This window comes from Budorcas taxicolor, chromosome 13 (genome assembly GCF_023091745.1).
Source record: "Budorcas taxicolor isolate Tak-1 chromosome 13, Takin1.1, whole genome shotgun sequence".
In the NCBI taxonomy this organism is placed as follows: Eukaryota; Metazoa; Chordata; class Mammalia; order Artiodactyla; family Bovidae; genus Budorcas; species Budorcas taxicolor.
Genome location: NC_068922.1, coordinates 71,303,113 through 71,327,157, shown reverse-complemented (window position 1 = coordinate 71,327,157; position 24,045 = coordinate 71,303,113). Strand labels below are relative to the sequence as shown.

At 46.0% G+C, this 24,045-nt stretch overlaps 1 protein-coding gene across 1 annotated transcript in view; it reads left to right on the top strand.

Annotated features, from left to right (window-relative positions):
- PTPRT (protein tyrosine phosphatase receptor type T) overlaps positions 1 to 24,045 on the top strand; it is an 816,693-nt gene that overhangs the window by 82,654 nt on the left and 709,994 nt on the right. The window contains exon 2 of the mRNA XM_052650453.1: positions 13,703 to 13,974. Within this exon, the coding sequence (XP_052506413.1) occupies positions 13,703 to 13,974 (272 nt within the window). The remainder of the gene's footprint in view (positions 1 to 13,702; positions 13,975 to 24,045) is intronic.

Here is a 24,045-nt window from a genome sequence, read left to right as displayed (position 1 = left end):
TCTTGGCCCTGTTGCCAGCTGTGTGGCCTCGGGCAAGTTACCTAACCTCTCTGTTCCTCAGTTTTCTCATTTGTAAGACAAGGATGATAATAGCAACCACTTCACAGAGCTGATATTAGCATTCAGTGAATGAATAGAAGTCAAATGTGACAATAGGTGTTTGCTGCTGTTGTTATTAATGAGCAAGTGTGACGAATACGAGAAAGGAATTCTTGTGGGAAAATGAAGATGACTTTCTCTTGGAACAAGATCCAAGGCAGAGGGTCTCATCTCCTTCACCCTCCTTCCATGAGGGGCCTAGTTAGAAAGTCCAAGCCAGGAATATACACCAAGGAAACCAGAATTGAAAGAGACACATGTACCCCAATGTTCATTGCAGCACTGTTTATAATAGCCAGGACATGGAAGCAACTTAGATGTCCATCCGCAGATGAATGGATAAGAAAGCCGTGGTACACATACACAATGGAATATTACTCGGCCGTTAAAAAGAACACATTTGAATCACTTCTAATGAGGTGGATGAAACTGGAGCCGATTATACAGAGTGAAGTAAGCCAGAAAGAAAAACACCAATACAGTATACTAACGTGCTATACAGCACATATATGGAATTTAGAAAGATGGTAATGATAACCCTATATGTGAGACAGCAAAAGAGGCACAGATCTATAGAACAGTCTTCTGGACTCTGTGGGAGAGGACGAGAGTGGGATGATTTCGGAGAATGGCATTGAAACATGTATAGTGTCATATGTGAAATGAATCGCCAGTCCAGGTTCGATGCGTGAGACAGGGTGCTCTGGGCTGGTGCACTGGGATGACCCAGAGGGATGGGATAGGGAAGGAGGTGGGACAGGGGTTCAGGATGGGGAACACATGTACCCCCGTGGCAGATTCATGTCAGTGTATGGCAAAACTACTAGAATATTGTAAAGTAATTAGCCTCCAATTAAAATAAATAAATTTCTATATATATAAAAAAAGAAAATCCAAGCCAGTCCTAGTTCCTTCCATACCACTAACTAGTCATGTGACTGTAGCTCCTTGACTTCTCCGCTTGGAGGGACTTCAGAAGCTCTAGCTGCACGCCTGTTTTCCAGGTCAAGAAATGGAGAGAGAATCCCTCACTCACAGAGGCACTTGTGACGAAGCTGGATGCACAGGAAGGGGGTGGAGTCTGAAGGGAGAGTGGCATTTCCTGCCCATCAGTTCTGTCTTGACTTTGCTCAAAAGTGAAAAGTGAAGTCACTCAGTCGTGTCCGACTCTTTGTGACCCCATGGACTGCAGCCTACCAGGCTCCTCCATCCATGGGATCTTCCAGGCCAGAGTACTGGAGTGGGTTGCCATTGCCTTTTCCAGTGCATGAAAGTGAAAAGTGAAAGTGAAGTTGCTCAGTCATGTCCGACTCTGTGCGACCCCAGAGACGGCAGCCCACCAGGCTCCCCCGTCCCTGGGATTCTCCAGGCAAGAACACTGGAGTGGGTTGCCATTTCCTTCTCCAGTGCACGAAAGTGAAAAGTGAAAGTGAAGTTGCTCAGTCATGTCCATTTTTAGTAACTCCACGGACTGCAGCCTACCAGGCTCCTCCGTCCCTGAGATTTTCCAGGCAAGAGTACTGGAGTGGGGTGCCATTGTCTTCTCTGACTTTGCTCAAAGAGTCCTGCTAATCCCGTGTCAGAGAGCAACTCAGACAAAGCCTTAGATTTCATCATTTATGTCGCCGACGTCTCATTCTATCCTGTGTTGGGTTCCATTGAGTTTCCAACAAGCATGCTTATTTTTCCCCTGGGATGTTGAGATGCTGCTGCTACGATACTGGGGGAGGCGAGTTATGTAATCATAGATGGCGAGAACCTGGTGTGCCCTGTGATGTTTATCTGCGTCTGGTTTCGTCATATGATTATTGTGAAGGTCCAGAAAAAGAATGTCGTGAGAAGGCTTTTGCTTGAACTTGATTTGGGAGCAAAGTGGGTAAGAAGACGTTAAGGGGTTCAGGTTTTATTCTGCTCGGTCTCCATCACCGTCCTCCTCGCCTCCTCTCCCACCTGGCTCAGTGCTCTTTCCCTCACCTGAACTGCGTTTCTCTGGCGTCACCACCTCCCTTTCGCCTTCCTGCTTCGCCTCTGCATCTCTGTGTCTCCTCTCCTCATCTTCCTTGTCTGCTCCTCTGATTTATCCTCCTCTCCTGATTTCCCCCATTCTTTCTCCTTTCCTTCTCTTTTCTCTCTCCCTCTTTCCCTCACTTTTCATCTTTTTCTCAGGGATGGGGAAGGAATGCAGGCACCCAGGTAGGAACCAGGTCTTGGGGGGAATGGTTCATGCCGAGAGCCTCCTTCCAGCAGCACCTTCAAATCCAATCCCCTGAGTTTAATTCCATTTTTAAGCTACATTATCCACCCCTACATGGATTTTCAGATAGCAGTTTCCTGGAGAATTGCCTTAACACATTTGCATATGAAATGCTTAAACCTCAACTTATTGGTCTGAATGAATGATTACAGAAATAGTTATTACTTGTTCACACAAACTGACTCTGAAAAAAAAAAAAAAACGTTCACAAGTGTTCAGTGCCTTTGAAACTTCAGGATGTATTTTCTTTGTTCTAAATAGATATTATGTATCCATTAAGCTGTAATTAATCCCCCTCCCGCCCTGATTGTCTGTTGTATTAGAAAGGAAGCATATTTCTTTCCTTTTTTTTTTTTGATGCATGATAATTAGAAAGCTTTCATTGATAGTATGAATAATGTCAAATGTGTTTGTTACCCTAGCTATTGGTAGATCCTTATGTTTATCACTGACTTAATGATGTTTAGTTTTCATGATACTTCTGGTAGAATTCTGTTTCTCTTCCCCATATATTTTCTTACTTTATGGTACACTGTGTCTTTTGACATTTTTGTGCCCCCTGCCCTTTTATTCTGATCAGACAGCTAAACTTCATCATCCTGGATTTTTAAATTAGGCTGTGTCCACGAGAGCTATGAGAGAGCCATGGGTAGGGTCAGCAATGCAGGAATAACTGTTCTCTAGGCTTCAGTGAAAACGAAGAGAGACGTGTATTTAAATGATCTAGTGAGGGACCATGACAGGGCCAAGCATTGTGGATTTCAGAAGTGGCATCACTTGAGCAAAGACCCAGATGCAGAGAAGTCTGGAGTGTGTATTTGTTTCCCATTGCTGCTGTAACAGCGATTTCTGGTGGTCCAAAGTCCTAAAAGGGTTTCACTGGGATAAAATTGAGGGGTCTGGAGGGCTGAGTTTCTTTCTGGAGGCTCTGGGGGAGGGGAGAAACTTTTCTTGCCTTTTCTAGTCTCTAGAGACCACTGCCATTTCTTGGTCTGTGGCTTCTTCCTCCATCTTCAAAGCCAGCAGCGAAGCCTCTTCACCTCTCTCTCTGATTCTGCCTCTTCCTCCTTTCTCATCCAGAATAGTCCTATCGCAGGGTCATCTGATAAGCAATTATATCTGCAACCGTGGGCATGTAAGGTAGCATATTCACAGGCTCCAAAGATAGAAATGATGCTCAAGCTGAAACTCCAGTACTTTGGCCACCTCATGTGAAGAGTTGACTCATTGGAAAAGACTCTGATGCTGGGAGGGATTGGGGGCAGGAGGAGAAGGGGACGACAGAGGATGAGATGGCTGGATGGTGTCCCCGACTCGATGGACATGAGTTTGAGTGAACTCCGGGAGTTGGTGATGGACAGGGAGGCCTGGCGTGCTGCGATTCATGGGGTCGCAAAGAGTCGGACACGACTGAGCAACTGAACTGAAAGATTACAACATGGGCATCTATGGGAAACCATTATTAACTTACCATAGAGTGGTTGAGGGCTGTGTAGTGAGAGAGTATTCATATGCAAGGCAGGAAATAGAAGCCAAATATGGAGGCTTTCAAACATCTCCATGAAAGACTCTGGACTTTATAGGAGACAGAAAGTTTCCTATAAAAAAGGACTTCCTAGGAAGTTGAAGATATGTCACAGCTAGTTTTGCATTGTAGGGAGATGAGGCTACTTGCTGCTACATTGGATGGTGAAGGAATTAAGGCCTACACTGGTAGGAAGTTGTTGGCAAACATCCATGAAACAGACAGAAAGCCCATAACACAAATGTCCTGGACACAAGGTAGTCAAGTAGCTGTGAGAGTGGAGAGGAAGAAGATGATACAAGAAACACAAGGGGAAATCAGCCCCAGGATTTGATGACTGATGACTTGCAAGGGGTGAGACTAGAGCAACAGATTCCATTCTGTTTCTCAGCAGAGTCTCTGCTGCTTTTTTCTTCAGTCTTTCGAGGCCTCCCCACTATATTGAAAACTTGGGGAAAGAAAGGAGCTATTTTTTTTTTGGAGGACCTACAATAGGACAATCCTTATCTGGATACTTTATAAATTATTTCATTTACTTGTCCTGACTACTGAGTAAGATGTATCTTTGTGGAATACAAAAATGGAAACTGAGGCTCACAGAGTTTAGGCAATTCATCTGAGATCATCCAGGCAAAAGAGGGGTAGCTGGGCTTCTAGTCAAGACCAGGTAACTGCAGGGCTTCTCTGTGAGTGCCCTGCAGGATCCCCTGTACCTGGGGCTGGTGGCTCAACATGTAGGGGTTGAACTGCATTTCAGAGCTGGGGCAGTGAGTGCCCTGTGTGTGCATACTTCTCCTGAAAGACGTCTGGCACTGGGATGCTTGAGAACTCTGCCTCCAGGACTTCCCTTGTGGTCCATTGGTTAGGACTGCACTTCCGCTGCAGCGGGTGTGGGCTTGATTCCTGATCAGAAACTAAGATCTCACATGCCAGGTGGCCAGGAAAAAAAAAAAAAAAGAACTCTGCCTCTTGGAGGCGACATTTCCCTTCCCCTGCCCTGCCCCCGGCCCAGGATCTTAAGTAACTCTTTGTGGAACTAGTGCCGTGCCCGTGGAACTCAAGCGTGGTGGGCAGAATTGTTCATGGTACAAACTGAAGCAGGAGTCAGGAAACCTGACCCAGAGCCTTCACTGTCTTGTGTGACCCTTAAGCAAGTCCCTTCCCCACACTGGGATTTCTAAAATGAGTTGGTTGGATTAGTTAAACTCTGGTGTCTCCCCTGGATATATTTTGTTATTCTCTTATGAGTAATCTGCAATTTCTAGGCCAGCACTATTCAATAGAACTGTCTCTGATGGTGGGGATTTTCTCTGTTGTCACTGTAAAACATGGTATCAGCTGAGTCCTTGGGGTATGGCTAGTTATGTCTAAGGAAATGAATTTTTAATTTAATGTTAATAAAATTTAAGTAGGCACACAATGCTACTAATTCAGAGAATGGAGTTCTAGACCCTCAATTGTCTGCTCGTTCAGCAAGTGTAATGGGTGTGTTCATGAGTTTCTACCTCTTTCAGCTGCGAAGTTGTGTCCAACTCCCTGCAACCCCATGAGCTGCAGCACACCAGGCCACCCCATCCATCACCAACTCCCGGAGCTTGCTCAAACCCATGTCCATTGAGTCAGTGATGCCATCCAACCATCCCATCCTCTGTCGTCCCCTTCTCCTCCTGCCTTCAATCTTTCCCAGCATCAGGGTCTTTTCCAATGGATCGGCTCTTCACATCAGGTGGCCAAAGTGTTGGAGCTTCAGCTTCCACATCAGTCTTTCTAATGAATGTTCAGGGTTGATTTCCTTTAGGATTGGCTGGTTTGATCTCCTTGCTGTCCCAGGGACTCTCAAGAGTCTTCTCCAGCACTGCAATTTGAAAGCGTCAATTCTTTGGTGCTCAACCTTCTCTGTGGTCCAACTCTCACATCCATACATGACTACTGGAAAAACCATAGCTTTGACTATTCAGACCTTTGTCTGCAAAGTGATGTCTCTGGTTTTTAATACCTCTGTAACTTTGGGAAAAAGACTTTTTTCCTTCATGCTCCTTGCTTTAGATCAGAGATAACATGGCATGACTTCACTGGGATGTGGAAAAATGTCAGATCAAGTTACAGAGGTAGAAAGTTTTAAACATACTAATTACACTTGTTCAATAAGCAGAGACTTTAGGGTCTAGAACTGCGTTCTCTGATTTAGTAGCTAATAGCAATGCATGCCTATTTATATTTAATTAAAATTAAATTAAAATTTTATTTCCTAGATCATGCCTGACATGTACTAAGTTCTTAATAAGCATTAGTGACATCAAACATAAATTGCATTTGGCTCGTTGTCACCTGCTGCTGGCCATTTGTTCTGAAATTAATGCCTATTGAGTCAGGTCCAGTGTTTCATGTAATATACACCAAAAACCAAGCAACGACAAGACTTGGATGTGTAGCTTTCATTATCCCACTTTACAGATGAGGACGGTGAGGTCCAGGGAGGCTCACTGACTTGCTCAAAGTGAGGCAGCCGAGGAGTGACAGGTGTGGGACTGAGACCCAGTTTTCTTGACTGCAAGTCCAGGACGTGTTCCATGCCATCACAGCTGCGCTGGCTGCGGGCAGCGTTTGGGTCCTGCCACCATCCGCTTCCTCCTCGTAGGTGCTGGCGCTGGAAGCTGGCAGGGCCACCTGTCTGCAGGGATGGCTCCCAGCTCTCGGAGCTCCAGGCCTTCAGCTGCCAGTCGCGAGCACACTCATGTAATCTTAATGAACAATGTGCAAAGCCATTAAAAACTCAATTAGGGCTTTCTTTTTACTGCCGACGTGAGGAAATGCAATCCTGAGGTGCTCATGTGTAAACACAATAGCCACCATCTGCTGCGGAGAAGCGTTTTTGCCTCCAAAAAGGGGATCTGTGTCGCAGACACATCAATAACGGGGCTCTTATCAAGGCGTTATTATGCACGAAGGGGAAAAAAATGCAAAATTTATGGCCAGCCAGAGAGTACTTCCTGGTTTAATTCCACAGTTTTGGGGACTATGTGTAATAACTATGAGGAAACTAAGGCTGTTTTATGTTCCTGATCACGCCAGTAGATTTTTGAAGGGGAGGAAAAAAAAATGGGGAGGGGAGAGAATGTATTTACAGTCTTTCTCTTTCTTGTTTCTGACTGATCTCGCATAATGACGGGCTCATTTTTGATCTCCAGGAAACTGACAGCCTCAGGATGGTATTAATTAAGACAACCTGTTGATCAAAGAGGGCCCCACTGTGCTGCTGATGCATGCAGGCTTTCATTCCTGAGCAGTCTCTATGACGGCAGGCAGGCCTGCGCTCAGCCCAGAGACAGCCTTCCCTCCTTTCTAGAGGGCCTGGCCAGACCTCTGTAAGGGGGGCTTGATGTGTGTAGATGGCTGGACCCCGCCCTTCGCTGAGATACCAGGCTTGGCTGTGGATTGCTGCAGCTTCCTGCCTCTCTGCCTTTGCACGTGCTGTTTGCTTTACTAGAAATGCCCTCCCAAACTGCCACCAGGAGCACTTCGATGGAAGGGACCAACCCCAGCTGGGAAAGAGGAGACGCTTGCATGTTCTGATGTGTGGCGTTCAGAGCTATATCACCTGTATCTCTTTACATCTTCTGATCTACACTAAACCTGATAGGCTGACAATACTCCTGTGGAAGGGGCATCAGGAGAGAAGAAAAACCAGCCTCGTGTGGTTATGAGAATACTAGAGGAAGCCTGTTGCCTGGCCACGGGTGGAGGAAGAAATCCATCATGAAAGATAATGGCAAGTGGAATTAAGAGCTAACTGTAGAGGGCAATGCTGAGCATAGACCCTGAGGGAGGAGGGGGAGGGAAAAAGCCTTGTGGGTCTGCAGAAAGAGCTGGCCCTAGAACCAACCTTCCAGACGTTGGGGCCAAAGCAGTTGTATTGTGTGTCCCCTGAGTCTGTTTCAGGGCAGAGAGACAGGAACAAGGACCCACCCCGTCATTGAGCCATCACAAATGATGGTAGGGGCATATGGGAGAACCTGCATCTGGAAGCGCCCTGAGAATGAGGGGATTGGTGTCATTCCTTGGGGTGCTGTGGGCACTTCGGGAAATATCAATACATAGGGAGTGTTGCTTGGTGCTGGCGTTCCTGCAGGTACAGGAAGGGGCTTAAAGTTGGTCAGATTCTATTATCAGGGTTCATAATATGCTCAGTGATTGGTGAGGTTTGGCTTCTATTCACTCTTCAGATGCCAGCTCAGCTCAGTCTGTTCCTGGAAGACGTCCTGATTCACCCTGGTTGCATTAGTCACCCCTGCCTCTGTGTCTTGTGCTCAGGGGCTGTGCTCCACTCCAGCCAGGCTGGGTTTGCTTCAAGGTCCTCTGTGGTTGCTGTCTCTGCAGCTCAGAGGCACCTTCCTCTGCCTCTGCTACCGTCCGCTGCTGCCCTCTCCACACAGACTCTCCTTCGCTGAGCCCTGGTTCAGAGACTCCAGTCTTTAGAGTCCAGTTCAGAAACTGGGGTTGGGTGTGCCTGTTTGGTAGACCTGAGATCGTGTGTCTGAGGCCTAGCTATAGAGGAGGCTGGGACAGGGGGCATCTGGTCCTTTCCATTTCCAAAGCAGAAGTGGGCTCTGCTTTAAAACTCGAGGAGTTCCCCAGACATGGGAAGAGAGTTCAGATATTGAGCGGGCAGACTACAGAGCACGTTTCTGCTCCAGGTCACCGGTCCAATGAGCTTGGAAGACGGCCTGAGCACACGTGGGAGTGGGTGTCTGAGGAGCCACGGATGACGCGATGGTTCCATGGGCTAGTTGCCCTGAGGAATTTCCTCTGCTGAAACGTGGGTCTTCCCTGCTCTTTTCCCAGAACCTTTTCTTTTTCTGTCCAGATTGGGAGCCAAATGGTTCAACCCTACATTTTGCTTTTTATCCCATGCTTCTATTATAAGACATTCATGGTGACAGGATCTAATACTGCAAGGGACCTTTTACACGTAATAGTAGCACTCAGATTCCCTGGGGCACCTGCTGTTCAGACAGTGCATACCTGCTGGCTTCTGATTCAATCTGCTATCCTTCTATATCTGGTTCAGTAGCTTAGAAGTATGTTTGTAGTCATATTAACACAAATATCTGCAAAGGTGCATATGTTACTTTCCATGACAAAAGGGGTTTTGCAGATGTCGTTGAATTAAGGACACTGCAGTGGAGGGATGATCCTAACTGTCTGGGGGGATCCTAATTGTTCAGGGTCCTTTTAAGAAGGAGACAGGAGAGTCAAAGTCAGAAAAAGATGTGTCTGTGGAATCAGAGGTTGGAGTGATGGCCTTCTGAAGATGGAGGAAGGGTCCATGAGCCGAGGAATGCAGGCAACCACTGAAGGCAAGGAAACAGTTTATCTCCTGAAGCCTCCAAAAAGAAAGCAGCCTTATAACACCTTGATTTTAGACTTCTAAGAGAGAATACGTTTGTGTTGTATGAAGCCACTGCGTTTGTGGTAATAGTTACAGTGGTGATTGGACACTAATCCAGGTCTAAACCTTATGTCCCCAAGTCTCTACCTGCTTGTCTGCCAAGCCCCTTTCTGCCTTCCTAAGGCTCTCCCAAGTCACTTGTGAGAATCCTTGGGGCTGGTCTTGAGTGCATGAGTATAAGAACATACTTATACTCTGGACTCCTCATGGAAGCCCACTGCCTGCAGGGCATAGAAGGAGACCCTCGCCACAGTTGCTGTTCTGGATGCCCTTCCCAGTGTCACCATACCCCCCATCCTGTGGGCAGACCAGATGCTGCTGAGCTTCCCATCCACGTCCCCAGAGGGTCCTCTCTTACACTCTGTCTCTTGGACTCCAAGGCAGCCTCACTGGGACATTCCTGAGCAGGGCTCCATCCTACCAGTCCCTTCTGGCCTGACCCTGCCCTTCTTTGCAGGTCAGCTGGGTGGGGAGGCATGGGCAGTCATTGTTTTCTTCCGTTTGTTTCAGTTTTCTTATATATCTCTCTGATCCTTGCCCCCTAATGTATGCCTTTCTGTCTGGTCTACAGGCCTGAGGATGCATGTGAAATCCCACAGACTGACATTAGGGGTGAGGGTAGTGGGAAACACGGTTTGCCCTAATGCAACCCACTCTGGTCCCCCTGAGACATGAAGTGTCTTAACGAAGGTTCAGGATGTTTATTACCTTCTCGAGTTTTTTTTTTTTTTTTTTTCTGCGAACCCATGCTTTTCATTCTCAGCCTTTTCTGCTTCTTTTCACCCAAGGACGCTTCTCTCAATGATGTCCCTGTTTGTAGCATCTCACAGCCTTGCTTAGTAACTGTCATTGCTCATGTTATCTGCTTAAGAAAAGGGACTTGCAGGAAGCAGGGGCTCTGCAGGGATGCCAAAATAATAACGATAATGCTAGTTGCAGAAGTGAACGTCAGATGTTCAACGGCTTAATGACCTAATAATAGCTTATTCCTTGCTTGAAGTCCGCAAAGAGTGTTCCTAATGGTGATGCCCTTCCTCGTGGTCATGGTCATTCGGGGAACTCGGTTCCTTTAATTGTGGCTTTGCTGTCCCTCAGGCTCCTGGAATCCTGTCGTTTCAGTTGGTGGACAGGAAAAAGACAACGCGGCAGTGATTCTCGGGCCTGAATGTGCATACACATCCCCTCATGATCTTGATGAAATGCAAATTCAGATTCAGTAGATGTGGGGTGGGGCCCAAGAGTGTGCATTTCTTCCCAGCTCCCAGGTGATTCTGAGACTCCTGGTCCAGGAATCATCCTGTGAAGGATGAGATTAAAGGAGGATGAAGCAGTGGGAGCTGGGTGAGGGTAGAGGTTGTCCGCCTTGAAGAGTCAAGCCAGGAAGTGGCAGGCTTCATCCTTAGGACCTGTTGGCTGGAAACCGGTTGCATGGCCTTGCCAAACTCTGAAAGGAGGCTGGGGAGTATAGTCCAGCTCTGCCCAGCACAGAGAGGACAGGCTTGCTAGTCAACCAGCAGTTTCTACTACATGAAGGCTTGGTGGAGGGCCATGCACTTTCACCAGCTCTGCCTTCAGAGAAGTGGCAGCATCCTTTATTAACAGTCATGGAGGCCGCACAATGGAGAGGATTCCTAGACTTGCTGGGGTGGATGGATGTTACCTGGCTCCACCCTCTCAGTGAGCTTGCTTCATCACTAGAGCTAGGATGCAAAGAAGGGGGAACCTGAGCTGGTGGATGGGAAACTTTCCCGACTGTGCTGTGGGCAGTAAGAAGCTGGGTGTGTGAACTGGCTGGAGCACAGGTGCTTAAATGTCTCTGGGGCATCCCAGGATTCTGATAGAGAACCCAGTCACCGCTTGTTTCTCAGGCTGCCTTCCCTATCTGCAGCTGCGCCCCCCTCTGTGCCCAGGGGCTTGTGGGTCTTGTGAGTCAGCACTCTCCCATCCCAGGGAGACCTTTGGAACCCTGGGGGATGCAGATCAGCAAACAGGTGAGGGCCCGGGTGCCGGCTTCTCTCTGTGCCTCTTTCCCCAATGCAGTGGCGCCTTCCTTGCTGCCGGGAGGGTGTGACGGTTAGAGACAACATCTGACAAGGGACAGCTCCCCATGTACCAGGGTTGCTGCCTAGCTGTAAACTAGGAAGTTTGATTTGCTTGGAAACATGGGTAAGATACTGCTTTTGCTCTACTTTCCAAGGCTCCTACTCAGGGGAGTGGGTGAGTTTTCTGCTTGGATATTCAAAGTTATTGGATATTGAAAGATATTGGATATTGAAAGTCTGGTAGCCATTGGTTCAGGTTGCTCTCTTTATCACCTTGCTTCTTGTTGGCTTATTTCGGGAATGAGCCTTAGGGATCTGGGTAGAGTTGGAAGGAAGGCGTCTTCGATGGTCCAACTACTTTGCATGCTGGTTCAGGGGAGAAAGTGCAAGAAAGCCTAATTTGTCCTCAAGTCCATGTTCCTTTCTCTAATCCAGCTCTGTAGTAAAGTGGAGATTTTGAACTCTGTCTCCTGTGTCTATTTTAAAATTTATTTCAAACCCAGCAGATACAGGCTGTGAATGACTGGTACCCTTTAGAACCCCAAGATACGGATTGCCTAGCACTGAGTATCTGGCAACTGTTAGTCTTCTGGGGATTAGAGTGAAAGAATGAGGCTACTGATAGCTATTGAAGTGGCTCATCTTGGTTGAGGACGAGTAGTCTTAAGGCTTCATTCTGATTGGAGATTTTAGTGCCTAAAATAAGATTTCAAAGCAGCAGTGGTTTTCTTGGTGGAAATATTCATTGCAGAATCACTTGAGTTTATCTACTGTGTTTTATGGTGCAGTTTATTCCATAGACTTGTAAGACTCTTAAGTCACAGAGTTCGGCCCTCAGAGCTGATGGTGAAAGTTCCTTAGATGTCTGCTCAATGTGTCCAGACTCTGTTTAGCCACCTGTAGTAATGAGGGACTCACTTTGTCTCCGGGTGGTCCACCCCAGTTTTGCATCCGTTTTACTTGTTAAAAGGGCCTTTGAACTGAAATGTGCCCCGCTGCGGCTTCTTTCATAGGGCTGCTCTCTCAGATGACCTTCATCGGGGAACTGTTGCCGCAATAATGCACCCAGCAAACCAAGAGGGAAGTTACAACGCACATTTTATTCTTACAGTCCTGGGTCTGAGCCTCTGTTGTGGATTGGCTGACCCAGGCTGGGCTTGTTGGCTATGTGGCTGTACTCCCAGCTACATGGGAGGCCTGGCTGGGTTCTTTACTCTCCATTGGGCTTGTCCTCAATCTCAAGCTGAAGGGGCAGCAGCTACCTGGGGCACGTTCTTCTCCTGGAAGACAGCAGTAGCGCAAGAGGGCAAGCCTGGCTAGGCAAGCACGTTTCAAGCCTCATTCTCTTAGCATCCTGCTGACCAAAGCAAGTGGAGCTCAAAGCAAGGGATGAGGACATGCTCTCTGCCTCTGTTGGAAGCGGGGACAAGTCAAAGGCAAAGAGTGTGGATCCAGGGAGGGGTGAAGAACCAGAAATGACCATTTAATCTGTCGAAGAAACTCCAAGCGGCTCACTTGGAGTGTTTGAAAATAATAGTCATGTTTTCCTCAGGCCGTAAAAATAGCATCAACTTTGAGGTCCAAGAGAATCTGGGTCTCATCCTTCCTTGTCTGAGTGGTCCAGGGTAAGTTACTCAGTCTTTCAATAAAATGAAAAGCCTTCTTCTCCCAGGGTTGTTCTGAAGATTAAATTGAACAAAATATAAATAAACTAAGCCTCACACTGGTACTCCTTAAGTTCTCAGCAAGAATTACTTACTCTCCATTCCATCTTTCAGTCGGTTCTCACATATCTTCAAGGTCTTCTTTGCTTTCTTGAGTATACTGTAGTTGTATATGTCCTCCGGTATATTTTTTGTATTAATGCAAGGCTCGAGGTGTAATATGTTAGAACAACACCCTGGTTTGGCAGAGCTTCTGCTTCCATTGAGACCACCTGAGCTTGAATGAGGTTATATTTCACCTCATTTCATCCATGGAGGTTACAGTTAACTGAATTCCTGAGCTTTTATTCCATTCTTCCTGTAGGAGCTACTGGTTTTAGTGAGTTTTGTTGTTGTTCTGTATGTATTTATAGGCTGTTTACTTTGTAGAAATATTTTTTGTGTCTTACCTTCTCTTAATTCTTACAAAAGGTGAGTAACACCTTTTATTCCCAATCGCAGAAGAGGATACTTGAATTCAGAAAAGAAATATGGGTTCCTGGGGGTCAACCAGACCCTCCTAGAGGGACTGGATTTCTGGCTACCGTGTTTCCAGGTGTGACTGATTTTCAGAAGGATTTTCTTTCTCTCTCCTTGTCTCTACCTCCCGCCCTTTTTGTGGGTCTCCAGGATCCTTCATGATGGTGAACAGCTCTGGGAGGGCCTCTGGCCAGAAGGCCCACCTTCTCCTGCCGACCCTCAAGGAGAATGACACCCACTGCATTGATTTCCATTACTACTTCTCCAGCCGCGACCGGTCCAGCCCAGGGGCCCTAAATGTCTATGTGAAGGTGAACGGTGGACCCCAGGGAAACCCCGTCTGGAACGTGTCTGGGGTGGTCACCGAAGGCTGGGTGAAGGCAGAGCTTGCCATCAGCACCTTCTGGCCACATTTCTACCAGGTATGGTATTTTATCATATTTTGATTTTTTTTTTTTTTTGAGTAATTATCTATATACCACTTGCCCTCTTGTTTAGAAGTTTGGTCTAGGAAAGATTTTATGTACTCACTTGTTCACCTCGTGGTTACCAAGCTGCTTCTGCTAATCAGTCCTGGAGGATGCCGGAGAGATCCAGTATAGCCCCTGCCTCCCTGGAGATCACAGTTTGTAGGAGGAGACTGATTGATGCTGTTTATTTGTATAAACACAGTATAGCGGAATGCGTGTGGATTCCATGGGATGCTGGAGGGATGCAGACACTGAAGCCTTCTACCAAATAATTTCTTATAACAATCTTATGAGGGAGGTGCTATTATTATGCCTATTTTACAGATGAAAAATTGAGGTTCAGAAAGGTAACAAGTCAAATACTGCCCCTGGGGAAGAGGGTGGGCAAGACAATTACGATGACTCCTAAGAGGACAAGACAGCTAGGCTGAGTCTTGAAGATGAACAAATATTTATTGAAGAAGGAAGGGAAAGGCATTTGCATTGATGGGGGTGATGGACACCACGGATTGAAGGAGTAAGTGAGAGATTTTGGCAGAGTTTGGAAACTAGGTTGCTTATAGGTATATTGAAAGGAAGATATACTGGGAGCTAAACCTGCAGGGATGGGTAGGTCCTGCGGGGCTTTGAACGCCAGGCTAAGGAGAGTAGATTTATTCTCTAGCCTAGAGCAGCACTACTCAAACCATCTGTGGTGGAAGACCAGTTTTTTCCTCCTTAACTCACTGTGGACCAATACTCTTATAAACTGCAATAAAAGTGTCACCGCAAGGCCAAATTGCTGGAACACTTTCTGAACACCTCTTATCTCATTGTGGACTGTTAACATACACGGTACATGATGCCACCAGCCCATGGGCACACTTAGAGGAACATAGCTCCATGTTGTCATGGCCCGGGACTGTTGAAAGTTTTTAAATTACTTTATTAAGGTATAATTTATATACCATAGAATCCACTTATTTTAAGCATGGAAGCGGGTGATTTTTAGTAAATCTATTGAGTTGCAGAATCATCACCATAAACCAGCTTTAGAATGTTTTCTTCCCTCTTTAAGCTCCTTTGTGCCTGTTTGCAGTTGATATCCATACACACAGATGGAAGGCTTTAAGTCAGAAAGTGACATAGTCAGATCTATTTTTGGAGAAATTTCTCTGGAGTCTAAAGCAGAAGAGGGACCTAAGGGGGCAAGCTGAGTGCCTGGGAGATTCGTAGGCATCCTTCAGTTCAAAACTCATGGTACACTTCTTTCAGATGTACTGTGAAATCAGTTGTGAACAATATGTCAATGAAAGGACATGGCTGTGTTCCGATAAAACTCTATTGCACAAAAAGTGAAGGACCAGATTTGGTCTCCAGGCCATAGTTTGCTGAATCCTCAGGTGGTGATAAAGCTGAGGTCCAGAGATGGACAGTGAAGTCCAAGAGCACACAGCAAATCATTGGCAAAGTTGGGACTAAAATTCTGGTACCCTGGTCCCGAAACTGCCCCTGTCTCACTAAGTATAGCTTCAAGTGTCTCTGTAAGTCCATGGATCCCCTCAAGGAGGCCTTAGCATTCCAATTTAGAAACCCCCTACCTAGGACCTGATGCAGATGGATACAGGATGGGGGCCACAGGTGCAAGGAAGGATAAAGAGCAAGAAAAGTGACCCAGGTGAGGGTTAGACCCACCACTGACCTTGCTCTTTGATGGGTATAGAAGGGGGAAAAGAGTGTGTCCTGGGCATCTCTTATGTCTCAGCTCTGTGGTAAGCATATATTTGCTTCTCATTTATCTGATAGTAACTCGTGTGTTGGGCGGCACCATGTCCTGTGTTCCAGCGTAAGGGATATTATTGGTCATTTGAGATCCCCATAATTCTGCCTAGGTCCTCTGGCTGCAAGCTCAGTTCCCTGCTTTTAGGAGCGAGGGGAAAGCATGCCCATCCTGATAACTGTTTGCTCACTAGCAGTGCAGTGTTGGGTCTGCCCCATTACCATTCTGAGCACAGTTGTCTCATTTGTAAAATGGAGAGGTCCATGGGTCCGTGGATTAAATGAGGTAGTATGTAACTTATATCAGGCTCGCAGTGAACCCCGCAGTGTTTGGAAGGGAGGAGGAAGTGAGGGGAGAGCAGACAAAGAGGATGGAGGTGGGGGGGTCCTCCTTAAAGAAACACTGGCTGTGGCTGAGCTCCGAGCCATCCCTGTGATGAGCAGCCTCATCTGGGAGAAGGTTCTGATTTCCAACCTGTTATGCCACAGCATCATTTCATTCCATCTCCTCTGCTCTGAGCTTTGTGGTGAGAAAGCCACTAATGCACTGAGAGCAGTGGTTTAGAAAAGGCACGGGTCTCTCAGACATACACAGAGCTGTGAGTGGATAGCCCCGTGGCGCACACACAGGTGTACACACTCACCATCCGGTTCTCAGACTCACCACACACCCAGGGACACCCCCCACACGTACATCCGGTGAGAGAAAAGGGTGCCTGTCTGGAGATTCGAAGACGTTTGCAAAATGAGCTTGAAAATTCATCAGACCCCCAGCTCTGGATCTGCATGTCTGATTCTGGGGACTAAATACCATTTTGGTGCTCAGCGGTGCTGGGCTTCAGACCCCGATGGCTTATGTATTCATTTATTAAAGTCATATTTCACAGTGCTAAAATTGACTTGTAGCTCTGTAACAAACAGGGACTTTTCATCTTTCTTATTAGTGGGCTCTCTGCACCTTCAGCAGGGCCTGAGATGAGAAGCGCCCCCTGCCATCCACCCCTCACTGGCCTCCTCTCAGGGGAGCAGGGGCTTGCCCGGTGCAGCTGAAGCCGTGCTGCACGTGGCTGCTCCTTTCCAGGTGATGTTAATTCTATTTCAGTTTTTAATGATTCTGAACTTTTCTGTCCCAATATTTAAAAAAATAAAAGAACTTTAATTAATTGTGCCACCACTTGCTTGCTCTATTCTCCATCACCTGCTTCAGTGAAATTGCCTTTTTATTCAGCTATGTAGACCCCCGAAATTTAAGACTCACTCGACTTGAATTTAATTGGAACATGAAGCCCAGTCCCTTTCTCAGATGTTCCTCTGGCCTCTGGTGTTCTGTGCGGTTGGTCCCTTCATGCACAGTTCAGGAGGCATCATGGGGTGCGGAGCGAGTCTCTACCTTCTTTAAACTCCACCCCATCTCTTTCATTCACCCATCTCTCCTCCCTGCTAGGCAGCAAACCCTCCTCCTTCCCTTTTACGCAGGCCTCCTTGGGCTGATGTGGAAAAGAGTGTCTTGATTCCACCCCAAGCAATCTCCTCATCATAAAAATCTACGTAGTCCTCTTCCAAAGAGTTCTGGTTAGCCAAGATCTTTCTGTCTCTTATCTTTTGAGAAGGTGTTTGCAGCCCCTTGAAATGTTTTGCTCCACCAGTTCTCTGCTTGAGGCCTTCAACGGTGACCAGAAAACGTCAAGTCCCTTAAACTGTGTCCTGACGTATCCACATCCTCCCCCAAATGGGCACATACCCTGCTTTTTGGAGGGTTTGAGGGGTGACTCATCTCTGAGCCTCTCTTGGGACTTGACTTCCTGGCTTGGCCCAGCAGTTGCTGCTCTGAGAGAGGTTTGTCCTTTTCCAGGCAAGCTCCAATCCCCCAGGACCAGGAGGTCTCTGAGGGTCTGGGACTTGCGGGTGTGTAGCTGATGGTCGGGACACACGGCTGCTTTGGGGTTGAAGACTTTCCTGCAGGGAAGGTGTGGTCCGGTTCTGCACCCCAGTGTCCCTGTCTCCATACACCGACATGGAGCATCATGGATGGTCTTCTGTCTCCCCCCAACTGCCCTTCTCGTCCCCTGTACGCAGATGGCACTATAGGAGCCTTTTTTTCTAAGAATTCTTCACTCACTCACTTCTCCCGTTCCTGACCCTCATTCCTCAAGGGCCTTGCTTGCGGTTTTCTTATGAGCGTGCTTGGCTTGAAGATGATGGTTCTGCCTCACTTCAGAACACCTGAGCAGGTCTTTCGGTCACTGAGGGTCTTGACATCACCCTGGCTCTTTGTGGTGTCTGTCCCCAGGAACTGGAGCTGGTAAGATGCTGGGTGGGATCTTCCTGACCAGGACCCTCACACCAGAAGCACATTAACAGGGTGACCCGCTCTACCTGAGGCTGCAGCCGTCTCCTCAGGCACCTTCTGACCTAGAGAGAGGACTCCAGTCGTCCATATTCCCCAGAACTTGGTCAGTCGGGAGCCTGGCCCTGGGGCCCGAGCTGCAGCTGTGACAGCTGCTTTTCCTGAGCCATACAAGACCAAATTCTGTTCTGCTGTTCTGTTTGTTTACTGCGTCCTCCTTTTTTATCAGCAGTGAGAATTCAGAGGGGCACTCACATTCTCCTGATGTTTGAATGTCCCTGGTCATGCTGCTACCCTTACAATCTCTTGCTGCAGCCAAACCTGATCTCTCTAACCATGTTCCATGTTCCCCTGTCTCATGTCTTCTTACAAAAGCTTCTTGTGATCAGAAGCTTGAGCCATGAGTCCCAGCGATAATTTGCATTGCCCGGATCTCTTTCAGAACTATAAAGCATGCAAGGATGGATAAGGGGGTGTTTGGGGCTTTGGGACTGTATGTAATTTCTACAGGCTGTCCCTGCCAACTTCATCTCCATCCCCATTGCTTCTCCGTGACTCAGGTTTGCAATCCCATAATCTACTGATGGCACTTTCTAGCCACCACTTGAGATTTCCCTCTCCAGTGCCTGCTGTTATGCTCCCCAGGGTTGGCCCTTGTTTCTGGAAGCGGGCAACCTGCCTGGGCTCATGTGTGTGGGCCTGAGAGTCAGCCCCCTTGTGAGAGTTCAGTGTTTGGGGGACAAGCTCAGCAAGTGAGTCCAGGTAGGCCCAAGCCCATCCATCACAGGCCTGTTTTCCTTTTCTTTCCTTTCTGGGGAAGATAGTGGACTTCCTGGCACTCTTGCTGATACCCCCAGCCGTGTGACCCTCTGCCCTCAGGCCATTGAGGGCTCTATCTCATGGCAGTTTGCATGATTTTGTTTGTTTGGTTTTTTTTTGGCTCCTGTAGGTTGTGTGAGCATTCTTCTCTGAGCACTCTGGCAGTGATGGGGAGAATATTCCCCATCTGTTCTGGGAGGTACTTTCATTCTCAGCTGCATCCAGGACCTGCCTTGTGTTATAAACATACCACAGTCCCTACTTCTAATATCTTGTGATCCTGGAGCCTTCATCAAGGATTCTGTGTGTTGTCATAGTCCCCTTCCCAGCTCTCCTGGCACCTGCAACCATCCGTGCCTCTTAATTTCCATGTACCTCCCCGCATGGACCCAAAGCCCAGCCACCAGCAGTTTCCACCTTTCATAGCTCACATCAGAGTCTGGTGAGTGTAGGAACCTTAGTGGAAACTTGGGGTGAGGGCATAAGGGGTTGTCACATTGGGAAGTCCATTTCTTTCTTCTCCACCATTCCCTTGAATTTTCCTTCTCATCTCCCATCCCTCTGTCCAGAGTAAGGGCAGTAATAACAGTTCAGTTCAGTTCAGTCACTCAGTTGTGTCCGACTCTTTGCGACCCCATGAATTGCAGCACGCCAGGCCTCCCTGTCCATCACCATCTCCCGGAGTTCACTCACTCACGTCCATCAAATCCGTGATGCCATCCAGCAGGGCAGTAATAACCATTCATCAGCATTTACGATATGTATTGTCAGCATTTTACAGTTATTCATTTACTTCATTAAAAAAGCAGTACCTTCTTCCCCTTATTTCTTACAGAATATTACTGTCTCCTATTTGAGAAACCCAAGTCTCACCTACCAAGGCGTGTTATAGAAAAACATTCCCAAGAGGAATGCTGATGAATGAAAGATTCTCTGTCTCCTTATAGAGTTCTTAATTCTGCTACAGGAAGGACACTGAGCAGTGACCAGCTGTACGTGTCACTGTCACACACCCATTCTCTCATGGCCAGCCTTGGGTTTGCTCATGGAGTATTTGTTAATAATTATGATATAGGTTGCATACTGAGTGATGATGTGAGAAGCAGAATGTGAGAAGAGTATTAATAGAGTTGAACTTTGAGTAACTGGAAAAAAAAGTCAGACCTCTGCTTAACCAAGTGTTTTGGTTAAAAATGAGAGTTGGACTGCTTTCCAATAAAGGTCAGTAATGGACTTGGCTGTGAACCAGGGTCTCAGCCCTCCTACCTGCCTCTGGCTTCGTTCCTGAGTTTTGGTAATTTAGCCGGCCCCACCACTTAGGGTTGTTGAGAGGCTAGATTGAGACCACCGCTGATAAAAGGTTAATGTGGTTGACCTTTGTTATTATGGTTTTATTTCTCTATTTTTGTTATTATTCAGTCTTAGTTGATGAGGTCCCCCTCTGTTTAGTACCGGTAACTCCACCAGTAACCTGACCCCATTTGACTTTTGTCCCCTCTAGAATCTGTTCCATCAATGCCCCATTCCCTTGTATTCCATGCTACTTCCCTGACTCATTCCCCTCTACCTAAAACCATGTTCCAATATCTACCATCCTGAGAAATTCTCTATTGGGCTTTCCACACTTGGCCTTGGGCCCTAGTCCTCTTCTTTGAACTGTCTGCTCCCTCTTTCAAGGTGACCTCATCTAGTTGTATAGATTTAAATGGCATTTAGATGCCAGTACTACCACATTTGTAACTCTGGTCCTAGATCACCCAAGAGCTTCGAAATATAATATCAGCTTCCTCAGGATGTCCGTTAAGATTTCAGTTGGCATCTTGAAAAAAAATTGTGATGTAGCTCGGCCTATGTGCCCAGAGACACACACATTCATTTTCTTTGTGTTAGTAAATGACACCAGAATCAGCCTAGAAGCTCAAGACTTAAATTGACGAATCCTCTTTGTATTTTCTCTTTTCTTCACTCTTCTCCTCTTAATCTAGCAGTAATTATTTTCATCTCTACCTTGAAAATATCTTTCATATCATCAGCATCTTTATTCCTCCTGGCTAACACCATGGTCCAAGCCATACTCTTCTTTTGATTGGACCACTACTGTAGCCAACTGTTCAATTTCATTCTTGCTCAAGCTCCACCTCCTGCCCCAGTCAATTTCCACAGAATAGCCAGAATGAACTTTTTTGAATGTAAATTAAATCATGTCACTTTCCAGCTTCAAATGCGTCAGTAATAGCAGAAAATTCAAACTCCCATAAGCCTTATAGCACTCCATGTCCTCTGACCTGCAGCTAGCATTCCAGCCTTGCCTTGTGCTGCTCTAGCTCGCTTGCTATATCCCAGCCACACCAGGGTCTCATTCTTATATTCCCAGATCATCCTCAAGTTCTTTCCTGGCTCAGAGCCTTTGTACATCCACCACCTCTTCCTTAACTTGCCAGTTTCATCCTTCTGGTCTCCTTTTAATTATCACCTTTTTAGAGTTCTTTCCTGACTACTCTAAGTTATGTAGACCCTCTCCCACTTAGTTATACTTAATCACAAAATGAATTTAATTTCCTTATTTGTGTAATTTCCATCTCTATTCACGAAATGTAAAGTTTATCAGAGTTAGAACCCTAAGCTTGTTGTTCACTTTTTAGCCCCTCCCTGCGAGTGCCTCAATCCTTGGTACAGAGGATAGTCTCTGTAAATATGAATGAATGAGACTGTCCCTGCTCCCAATAGGTTTAGAGCTTACAGGATGAAATAATTCGTGAACAGGCATTGACACTCTGCTGTGATAGGTGTGGTAGTGGAGTTAGTTATGGTACATGACCCAAGGGTAGTATAATATGCAGAGAGATATGAAAATGTAATACACTTTAAAGCACTTAATTTTTATTGTAAATAAAAAGAAGCTCATTTTTGTCGTAGAGAATTTGGAAAATCTAGGAAAGGGTTAAGGCGAAAACATTCATCTGCCATAATCTCCCTAGTGTCATTATAAACATTGCATTCATAAAACATTACCAGTCTTGCTTCATCTTTTGTGAATAACCTGCTGAACTCACTGATTTTTCTTTTGGAGAGTTTATTTGTTTTGATGATTCTCAAGGATTCTTTACACAGAATAGGATATTTACCTTTTAGCTGGCATATATATTACAGATATTGTTCTCAACTTGCCATTTGACTTTTAATTTTATTTCATTCAGACTTTTGTTAACAAAACATACTTTGACAGTATAGTTATTATGTATTTAAGAAATAGACAATATTTCAACTTTAAGAAATTGATTTTTAAGCTTTTGTCATTAGTTTATGGCTTTAGGGAATCTGGTTAGAAAATATATAGAACCATGCCTGTATAGTTTCCTCTTTGAAGAATTTATTGAAGTTAGATGTTCGCCTGTTATGTAATCTTGTGTGGTTTTTATATTTCTTTTTCATTTAAATTCCACTTTGATGCTTTAGCATTATTTTTACAACAATAATTTTCTGTTTGTATTTTCCTATTTTCCTGTGTCTTTGTTTGGTTTGTTATTTTTAAGGCTATTGAGTCATTCTAGGTGTTTATCTTATGACATGTAATTAGACTTTGTTCGTTTAGAGAGTCTGAGAGCTTTTCTTTGTTTTAACCTATTTATATTTATTAACATAATAGAATTTTTTTACTTTTACTACACAATTTGAATCTTTTCATGCTATTTCTTTTAAATGTGTTTTCTGTGTTTGTTATATTTTTTTATTTTTTCCTACAGAAATTAGTATATTAACTCCCTTAACATGAATAATTACCTAACAAGGTAAACACTGTAATTACAGATGAGGAAACTGAGGCGCAGAGCAGTAAGGTAACTTGCTCAAGGTGGTACACACATAAGATGCATACACTCAAGGTACACACACAAGGTGGTACACACACAAGGTGGTACACACACACACAAGGTATACACACTCAAGGTACACATACAAGGTGGTACACACACAAGGTGGTACACACACACACAAGGTGCACACACTCAAGGGGCACACACACATGGTGCACACACAAGGTGGTACACACACACAAGGTATACACACTCAAGGTACACATACAAGGTGGCACACACACAAGGTGGTACACACACACACAAGGTGCACACACTCAAGGGGCACACACACATGGTGCACACACACGGTGCACACACAAGGGGCACACACACACAAGGTACACACAGTAGGTGCACACACAGAAGGTGGTACACTCACAAGGTGCACACACACAAGGTGCACACATTAGGTGCACACACGGAAGGTGGTACACTCACAAGGTGCACACACACAAGGTGCATACACTAGGTGCACACACACAAAGTGCACACATTAGGTGTACACACACAAGGTACACACACAAGCTGGTACAACCAGGACTAAAACTCAGGTATCCTAACCCAGAACCCAAGCCCTGTACTATTTTCCTTCTTAAAGTAAGATAAAGATTGAAATATATCTATTGGATTTAAGTGGGAAGAGCACTACTAAGAGATTGCTGGTGTCTTCCCTGAGATCAATGTTGGGGGTAGTGTCAAGGACAAAGTCCAGGTGATGGGGTTGAAGTTTTGCACTGAGAAGCTGGGAGGTATAGAGGGAGTATAATTCAGACTATTGAAAAAATTTAAATATGATTGAAATACAACTGGATTGCAAATACTACTGCTGCCACAAGGGTAGCTTTTCAAGAGTAAGAGAAATCCAAGCGTCTAGTTTGTCAGAGTCAGGAATAAAAGGGAGGCTTTGGAGATAAGGGATGAAGAGGGAGAACCTAGAAGCTGGAAAACACAGCCGAGGTAGAGGTCAGGGGCACTGGGCCGTGCCTTGCAGAGCGGACAGTGGCTGGTGTGTAGTCATCTGACCCATGAAGGTTAGGCTGATCAGTAGGAAGTTAGAAGTTAGCCCTTCTGTGGTCCTCTTGTTTCTTAAAGATGTGATGTGGTTATCTGTAGGGATTGGGCAGGTGACGTTGAAAGGGAGACATTTGGGTGGGGATACAGAGGTGGAGAAAGCAGTTTTGCAATAGACTTGCCAACAGCAAAATGAGGAATTGGGGCTTTAGGTGCGATGGATGTGGGTGATTA